Source organism: Sinocyclocheilus rhinocerous, unplaced genomic scaffold (genome assembly GCF_001515625.1).
Source record: "Sinocyclocheilus rhinocerous isolate Xijiao unplaced genomic scaffold, SAMN03320098_v1.1 scaffold1050, whole genome shotgun sequence".
In the NCBI taxonomy this organism is placed as follows: Eukaryota; Metazoa; Chordata; class Actinopteri; order Cypriniformes; family Cyprinidae; genus Sinocyclocheilus; species Sinocyclocheilus rhinocerous.
Window position 1 is genome coordinate 349,530 of NW_015651629.1, and position 9,682 is coordinate 359,211.

At 39.2% G+C, this 9,682-nt stretch overlaps 1 protein-coding gene across 1 annotated transcript in view; it reads right to left on the reverse strand.

The window, feature by feature from the left end:
* Positions 1-9,682, reverse strand: part of LOC107713230 (uncharacterized) — a 12,374-nt gene continuing 2,692 nt past the window's right edge. Inside the window, exons 2-9 of the mRNA XM_016518681.1 lie at positions 6,042-7,735; positions 5,924-5,945; positions 3,982-4,068; positions 3,408-3,530; positions 3,010-3,046; positions 2,470-2,518; positions 2,258-2,309; positions 1-1,526 (exon numbers count right to left, since the gene is read on the reverse strand). Of these exons, the coding sequence (XP_016374167.1) occupies positions 1-1,526; positions 2,258-2,309; positions 2,470-2,518; positions 3,010-3,046; positions 3,408-3,530; positions 3,982-4,068; positions 5,924-5,945; positions 6,042-7,735 (3,590 nt within the window). The remainder of the gene's footprint in view (positions 1,527-2,257; positions 2,310-2,469; positions 2,519-3,009; positions 3,047-3,407; positions 3,531-3,981; positions 4,069-5,923; positions 5,946-6,041; positions 7,736-9,682) is intronic.

Below are 9,682 nucleotides of genomic sequence, written 5' to 3' on the forward strand. Positions count from 1 at the left end.
CTACTTTTCTAAATTCACCAGAGCTGAAAACTGTGCAGGAGAGGGTTTGAGTCCAGATTTCAGCTGTGTTTTTATTTCCTGGATTAAATATCGTTCATCCAGCTCTTTCAAAGCGTCAAACAGGAGACTGCATTTGTCTGTATTTTCTGGAGAAGACTGCATGAGCAATGTTTTGATGTGTTCAACTGCCTCTTGACTGGACGAAGAGCTGCTTTTTCTCTGTTTCAGGAGGTCTTTTAAAGCTCTCTGACTGGACTCCAGCGTCAAACCCAGTAAAAAGCAGAAGAAGAGATCCATCTGTCTTTCTAAAGCGTTTTTCATCACATTCTGGAGGTTATAGTGGTATCCATAGTTAAGTTCTAGACTGGACAGATCTCTGAGCTGGAGCCGATTGTTCCCATTAATGACTTCAGTCGCATATAAAGCTGCCAGAAACTCCTGTGTTCTGTGATTCACAAAACAGAGTAATTTACGCTTGCTTTGGTCTTCAGTCTTCTTTATGATTGATGAGCGTATCAGAACACTTTCGTCTCTAATGCCACATTTCTTTAAGTGTTCATAACAGAAGAGAGAGTTTCCATTCAGCAGCAGATGAAACGCTATTCTCCCCAGAGCAGTGATGGTCTCTTTACTCACTTGATTCAGTTCAGTCTGAGCTAACAGGAGTCTGCTGTACATCTGAGTGAGGGTCTTGGGGAAATCATCATGGCCTGTACTGAACATCTTCTCTGGAATCGCTGCGATGATTCTGCAGTAATCTGGTAAATAACACATGCTGCTGATGCGGCTTGATGTCTGGATGTGACTGATGACTTTATTAGCCATTCTCGGATCACTAATGCTCTTTCTGAAATATTCCTCCTTCTGTGGATCAATAAAGCCTTGGATCTCCGTCACGCGATCAATAAATCCATCAGGAATCTGATTGGCTGCTGCTGGTCTACTGGTGATCCAGATCTGAGCGTTCGGAAGCAGATTTCCCATGATGACGTTTGCCAGTAGACCAGAGACTGAGCCTGGCTCATTTTCATCAGTGATCTTCTTTGTGTTTTTGAAATCTAGAGGAAGTTTAAACTCATTCAGTCCATCAAAGATCAGCATGATCCTCTCAGAGTCCTCGAGTTTCAGATATTCAGCGTTTTCGAAGCAATGCTGCAGAATCTCCGTGAAGCTACACTTCTTCACCGTCTCTCTGATAATGTTCAGCTTCTGAAAAGGTATTGGAAATATATAATCGATATCAGTGTTTGATTTCTCTTCAGCCCAGTCCAGGATGAACTTCTGCACAGTCACAGTTTTTCCAGTGCCGGCATCTCCCTTCAGCAAAAGGCTCCTGATATGCTGGCCTTCAAACATGTCGTTGCGCATGATCTGTCTATCATCGCTGATGTGAGAATCAGGGTCCTCTGTGATGTGTTGTTCAATGAAGACATCATTCAGGCTTTGTCTTTCTCCAGGTGTTTCATTCAGATACTGAAACTCCTCCTTCAGTCTCAGTTTAAACGTCTTTGATGAGGACACTGATACTACAGACACAAACACAGTTCAACGACTATCACAGCACATGCTTTTATCATGTTTACATGAGCAGAGTTCAAAAAACTCTGCATTTTATAACTATTTTACTTTTATTACTATTTTGTTATTAAGTTTCTTTCTTCCTTATTGTTATAATCTTATGAGTGTGTGGTTTGTTTTCATGAGTAAGAGATAGGAGAATGTCTTGTTTTCAAGGTTTTTAACGTCACATGTCGATGTTGTGAAGCAGGGATTTTCTATTGCTATTGCTTGTGGTATAATAATGACACTTGCTGGATTTGAGTCTGATCATGAAGCATACACAACTGGGATTAATCAATAAACTCTGCTCATTACTTCGTCTTCTGCTCTTCTCTGACTTGTTTCAGTCATCATCTTGGCTGATTGGAAGACTGTTAATACAGTACTAGACAAGACTTGCTGTTAACAGGTTTTGGGTGTTAGACAACCCTTCCTAAAACTGTTGGAATACCAGACAAAATGCATATTTTCGGACGTGGAGACTTGATCTGATTTTACACACAGAAGAGTTCTTCTAGTTCAATTGTGAGTGTTTTATGTTCCCTTGTTTCTAGAAAACTCCTTAATATGACCCGAGTACGTGTTCAAAATTGATGACTGGAACAATGAGTGTCATGAAATAGTGATGCAATGATTCATTTAGGGTTGTAACACAATCTCAATCTCTAATGATTTAAATCATGTCATTATTGGTTACCTGACGATTGGCTCTGTGTGCTGCTCTCTGGGTTGATCACGGACAGCTTGAGCTGCTCCAATAAAAAAGACAAACTCCACATTATGAGGCTAAATTATCTTATTTTAAGGTTTAATCCAGGAGACTTTAATCTACAGTTACTAAAACACTGAGATGTACAAACACAGATCTCTATAAACACTTGTGCTCATATTGATGAACAATAACAATACCTTGATGCTGGAAACATCAGGATTCTTCAATGCATTCAAATTCTGGCTTCTGCAGGAGAAGATAGAAAAAGGCTTACTTTGAATAATTCTCCTCAATTTAAACATTTTCTAATTTTAAACCAGCTTCTGGATTTATTTTATTAACAGTATCAATAACCACACTTAAAAAAAAAAACTTTTCAGTTTTTAAATGCTTTACGTATACAATGAAGTCACACCTCAATTTTGATATTTTCTAAAGGCACCAGGCAAAAAGAAACATAAAAAGCAACATTTGTAACACTTCCAATAAGAAGGGAAACATCAACCAACTTTCGTGATCCCTCGTGTTTATTTCTTGCCTCATCAATAGTTCTTTGGTGATCTGCATCTGATCTATGAATGACTGTCACACACTGACTCTTTCAAAATGTACCTGTATATTTTAAGTGCATCATAAAATCTTGAATAGCAAATTAAGGAAGCATGCCAAATTTGGTGAAACAGGGCTGTCTTCAGCATATTTACACGTAACTGTAAAATATAACAGGACTCTCCCACCTTCTGGTCACTTCACCTCGTCCTGTAGAAGCTTCTTCTGTTTCAAATGGCCATAAGAAGACAAAAACAACAAACAGGTTTTTTATAAATGTGTTCATTGGATATAAAATATAAAGTTAAGTATAATATGGTTTTCATTTTAATTTAATGCATGTGAATGTTTGTCTTCAACAGTGCACAGGCGGTCAGAGCTATTCATATTTAGGACTGGTTTCATTAATGCACACTTCAATGTTAAAAGCAATGGTTTAACATTTTTATTTAAAGATGTTCTTTTGGAATAATGGGATATTAAAATGATTTTTGAGCCACATAGAGGTTAATGCTTCCTCTATATTTTCAAAAGTACAACAAATGCATGTGTTTCATACCCACTTATTGCATCCCTGCATTCTCACCTATGCCAGAGTCACTGATTGAAGTGTTGCTCGTGTGCTTTTGAGAATCCGGTGCTCTGGTGTTAGTGATCCGATCATGTATTAATGGCCTGTTTTGGTCATCAGGTGATCTCCTCCAAGAACCTGGAAATGCATGTTTTGTGAGATTGACACAGAAGACAGTTTGACCAATATTTTTAACCAATTATCACACTGTTCTATTTAATGTCGTTTTTATATTTGATCTGCAAATAAATAGACTTATTTACTCACCCTCATGTCATTAAAACCTGTATGACTTACTTTCTTCTTTGAAACAAAAAGATATTTTGAAAAATGCCTCAGTGTTTTTTGGACATGCATTGAATGTCAATGGGGTCCAATGTTATTGATTTCCAATGCTCTTCAGATATTTTCTATGTTAAGTAAGTAATACAGGTTTGGAACAGTGAGTAAAAGATTATTTTTAGTTTGGTTTAAGCTCTATTGACATGAGACTTGTCTGTGCAACATTACACCTAATCTGTCAACTAATATCATGCAAAGACCGTTAACACCCTCAAAAATGACATTTTTAGGAAAAAGAGGCCCATACACTGGGACGATTCAGAAACTGCTGGAGACGAACGACCCTCAGTGCTGGTAAAGGTAGTCGAGTGACCGTCTCCTTCAAAGTCAATGCCTGCAACACACAAATACATCTGTTTTTGGTCACAGTCTCACTTTTGTCACGAGTATGTCCTGTTCTGTTTTGGTTTATTTTCTCCCTGTTTCCATTTGCCTTAGTTATGGTGCATTCCAGACAACTCGTAATTTGGATTGTTCCCACCAGCAACCATTTGAGCGATTTTAAAAGCGGTGTAACTGACTCAAATTTCTTGGCAGACTTGAGCATCCTGGCAGCAGCATTTTGTACTCTTTGAAGACACGCCAATGTTCTGTTGTCAGTTCCAAAATAGAGAGAATTACAATAATCCATTCATGAAAAAAAAACAAATCACCATTATTGCTTTCTCAAAATCAGCCGTTTATAAAAAAAAAAAAAAAGAGCCCAAAACAAACCCTAAATTCTTTACACCAGTTGTAATTAAACCAGAAAAAGGTTTGAGCCACTTCCTGATTTTTAGGGCCAAACACAATGACCTTGCTTTTATCATCATTTAATTTCAAAACGTTTGCAGCCATCCAGGCTTTAATGTCCTGTAAACAGGCCAATAAATTATCGATCATGTTTATGTCTCACTGGAAGATAAATCTGAGTGTTGTCCACATAACAGTGGAAGGATACATTATATTTACAAAAAAATTGATCCTAAAAGTAACATATTAAGGGAAAATTATATTGGTGCAAAAATCGAACCCTGAGGTACTCCCCCCAAGGAAGAGGCAAACTGGTTGAATTTTCTTTCCCTGTTAAAAAAACAGAGAAAGATCTACCAGTAAGATATGATTTAAACCCCTTAAGCACATTTCCCTTAAGACCAACCCAGTGTTCCAGAAGGTCAATCAGTATATCATGATTCATCATATCGAACGCCGTGCTGAGGTCAAGTAGAATCAGAAGGACATTTTCACCATTGTCCAAAGTCAAGATGTCGTCATTCAATACTTTCACCAATACGGTCTCAGTACTGTGATTAAAACCTGACTGAAACACCTCAGCAACAGAGTTTAAAGTCAAGTGGGCCTGGAGTTGTTTAAGAACCACTTTTTCTAAAACCTTAGATAAGAAAAGCAGATTTGAGATAGGCCTAAAATTATTTAGATCATCAATTGAAAGATTTGGCCACTTTAACAAGGGGGTGACAGTAGCATGCTTAAAATCTGCTGGACAAATGCGTTTATTAAATTTAAAATGGGGGCACCAGCACTATCAAACATCTGTTTAAACAAATGTGGTGGCATAACATGAAGGTCTAATGCGAGCAACAATGTCAGCCAAAGCTGGATGTCACAGATATATGAACTCTTTTGTTGTGTTTTCATTTTAGTCTTGTCACCTTGTCTGTCCAGTTCCTGTTTGCCCTTATTTGGTTTGTTTCCTGTTCTCATTATTAGTTAATCACCTTCATTGTGTTCACCTGTCTGCCCCTCGTTATCTGCCCTATTTCAGTTCCTGTCCGTTCAGTTCGAGTTTGTCGGTTATTGCGTGTGTGTGCTTCATCTTTCCCTGTGGATTTATTAAAAAGAATTAAGATTATCTTCGTCATAGGTTCTTCGGTCTTCATTCCAGCACGTAAGCGTGACACTGGAAGAGTTATAGTCTGAGAATCTCTCCACTTCGTAATAAAATTCTTCCTGATTACTCTGTTTGTATATAAGCCCATGCTTTCATTTGTTCCTTTGTCTGTTCTTGTAAATGCTACATGGTTGGGTTTCTCTCGGTTGGACTCCTGTTTATTGTGTGGATTTGTCATTAAAGACTATTTTTGGAGCCTTCTCGTGCACTTCACTATGTTACAACTTTAATTTCACTTCCATGCTCAACTGAACCATGTTTAGCAACAACTTGTAGGTAGGAAAAATATATGACTCACCAGTACTCCTACTGCTCCTTCCCTAAAAGAACCATTTGATACAAATTAACATGTTGCAAATAACCAAGATAAGGTACACATTCTCAACTGATTTTTGCTCAAGGATCATCATACATACCTCTGTGGTAACTTCAGTGACGTCACTGTATACGGTGTAGTTGAGTTTCCCCACCGCTGCACATTTGATCTCGTATTCAGTTCCTGCTCTCAGATCAGTCAGAGTAACTGTGTGTTGATCCTTCATCACCGGTTCAGAGGTCCAGACTGAGTCCTGCTTCGGTTTATACAGTAATCTGAGCTCCACTGTAGCAGGACACGCTGGAGGAACCTTCACAACTACACCTTTATCTTTGACCTCTTCAGTGACTGGACGGGCAGGCTGTGATGGAGGAATAAAGCAAACAGCTTCATCACATTCACTTTCATACAGCAAAATGCAGGAACCAGGATTATTCTCCATTTCTCTCGAGGACACGATGAACCTGGCTGGTTTACGATCTTTTGAATCGATCAAGTTCTTAAATGTCTTCAAGTTGTACCTCATGGTCTTTTGGATCTCAGGACTGAGCCAAGACTTTTGCTTTGTATCAGGACGGTTCTCATTATTTTTTCCTTTCGCTGAAGGACTCAAACAGGCCTTTTGTTGAAGCAGCAGCACATCTGTCCAGTCCAATGATGTGAACATGAAACAGACGAGATTTCCAACTTCCAGATCCATTAATATCAGATCTATGTTGACTTCTGCTTGTGCACCAGCATCCTTCAGCTGTCGGAGGACTGATTTAATGACGTCAGACTCTCTTTCTCTCTCTTTCAGCCATTCTGCAAGGTCAGATCTTCTGAAAGGAGATTCCTCATGTTCTTGTAGAAGTTCATTCAGTGCCGTTTCCTTCATTACGTCTCCACGGATGTTTGGCAGCAGAGAGCCGAGTCTCTTCATGCGCTTCAGTTTGTACTTGTAACAGTTTTGCTTCATTTGCAGAATTTTATCATGAAATACAGTAAAAGTCAGAGCAGGTGAGTCTTTCAGAAGGTCACTGCATCTCATCTCAGCTGTATTTAAACTCTCAATCACTGATTCTATGGCTATGATTAGATCCATGCCGATGTCCTTCTGAAGTTGTGAAGCTCTTGAGTGAAGTTTGTCCAGAGGATAAAGCCAAACTCTCACAGGAACGGCAAGCTCTTTCTTTTCTCCCAGAAGTTTTGGAAGATCAGTGAAAACCTTCAGAGCATCTTCAAAAGAGGTCGGGTTTGACGGTAACTGGAAATCGCCATAAAACGTGCATGTGAATTTCTGGACTGCATTCTTCTGAGCGTCGTCCATCTTCAGATTGACGTTCACATCTACTGAAATGAATTTGAGTTTCTCAAGGGCCAGTTTTGCTTCTCCTTCTACTGTATTTTTGTTCTCATCTGCTGAAACTTCTCTATCAAACACGAAGCAGGCGTCAGCTCCATACAGCACTGCTGTCACCACGTGTGTCGCTGTGTCATTATCAAACACATCCTGATTAATGATTTTTTCAGGTGCCAAGTGATTCATGGTCAGTTCTTCAAACCTGCAGGTTGAATGATAATGCAGAGTCAGTCTCTGCTGTCTGAAAGACTTCTTTGTGTCATTGAGATATTTGGCTGCTCCTGTCACATTGACCAGTCCACCTAAAAGACTCAGTTTCAGAGAGTCGTCGATGTTCAGTAAGGTTGATTTGTCCTCAATGGCGTCTGAAGCCGTGACTTTGAAATCTGTGTTAATTTGGGGACGGGTTCGTAAACTCTGCTGGAGCTTTTCTGGATCCCACAGTGTGATTCCTGCAAAAAAAAGGGGGAAGAATTGTGACTGATTACACTTTAGGTCCATTCAGGCATACAGTGATTTAGTGATGAAGCAATCAGATGAGCATCAGTGACCGTTGATGGTGTGATGCGGTTTTTCAAATATACAAATGAGCAGCAATGCGACAGAAACTAAGTAGCAGTAAAGACACTGAGGCACGCATGATCCACACACTTTTTGCCACTTGTGTAATAGTATGCATTTGTGGCCAAAAGTGATGTAGAAAATTCTATCTTCGTCCTTTATTCAAACGTATTGATGTTCCCTATCTGTCACTCACTTGACGTTGTGTTGATGTTGTGACACTAGGAGTCACACTTGGGAGCCCCAAACACCTCTGATAGTTCATAAAAGGCCAATGAGAATTGGTGAGTGAAATTTGCATTCCAGCCACTCCCCCATACAAATGGGTATAAAAGGAGATGGCGTGCTCTACTCATTGAGATTTGTTATTCACTGAGGGCGATCTGGGGGCTTCATTTGAAGCATTTCCAATGGGTGACCCCCAAGGACCTCCCATGCCTCCACACACTAGTTTTTCCTTGTCAAATTCATGGATGAGTCTGTTTGCTCACCTAAGTACAGAGGCGGACAGTAACTAAGTACATTTATTTGAGTACTGTACTTAAGTACACTTTTTGAAAATCTGTACTTTACTTGAGTATTATTTTTTCTGGGAACTTTTGACTTTAACTCTAAGTATGATTCATTTCTCATTCAGGGTTCGTAAAGAAGATGGACTGTTGATAGCAGCATTGGAAAGGAGTTATAAGCCTGCTGACACTGAGGCCTCATCTGGGCTCCCAACATCTGGCCGCGTTGCTCAGACTGAGGCCGATTATGAGTTGGCTGCCATGCTGCCGGGAACACTGGGCTAGAGTGGAATCCTCTGCCCTGTCCTGAGTGTTCACAGCTTAATAATTGGTATCATGAGGAACTTGCAAAGTCATGGAAGGCATCTTTTACTGCCAGGATCCAACCTGCGAATTCTTCCGCTTTCATTACTCTCGATGGTGGAGCAGCCAGGGGGTACATGTATGGCGTTATTTTAATGACAAATGTCGAGAGCCCATTATTTTAGCGCAAAAGCACATAAATATAATGCACGAGCGTGAATCTCTCCACTTGCACGCGGATTTCCTTTGCTCTCGCACAAAACCGGACGCACGCTGCTCTCGCCCGGAGAGAGTGCGCGCACTTAAAACGTGTCTCTCCTAGCAACTCTCTCTATGCTCATGCAGATATTAATTATTTTCACACCTGAATTAAATGTTGTCAAAAGTTATTATGCACTTTTAAAAAGTAGTCTCAAAAGGGCCTTTCCTTGTTCAAGGCCTTTCCTTGATTTTTTTATTGTTGTATTTAAACTATGTATAAACTGGTTATTGTACTTTGTTTTACTAGGCCCACTTTATCTCTTTTATGTTTGTATTTTGTTCTTTTCTGTGAATGCACATATGCATCTCTCTGTAAAGTACTTTGTAAACACTGTTTTAAAAGGTGCTATATAAATAAAGCTTTAACCAATCAGACCTCCACGACTGACAGATGAAAATGCGTGAAATCTAATTGGCTGAGAGGGAAGTGAATCCGGAATTCTTTTGACAATCAAAGATGGATCTTTAATTTCTTTCCAGTTTAATAATATTTAGCAATGTTAATGAAATGTAGCCTATATTAGATGTACATATTATAGTCTATGGCTCTAAAGACTTCATATAAAAGATCAATGTTATGTCATCATATGTCAGATACCTCAACTGAATTTAAAATCATTGCAATAAATTCTCAGTTGGTATGATGACAATAAGAAATAACAATTCCTCATCGACTGCAAAAATAGATGTAAATGATGCAAGATATAACAATAAATGTTCTAATAGCATTGCTGTTTGGCCATTTATTGGGAGTTTTTTTTTTTT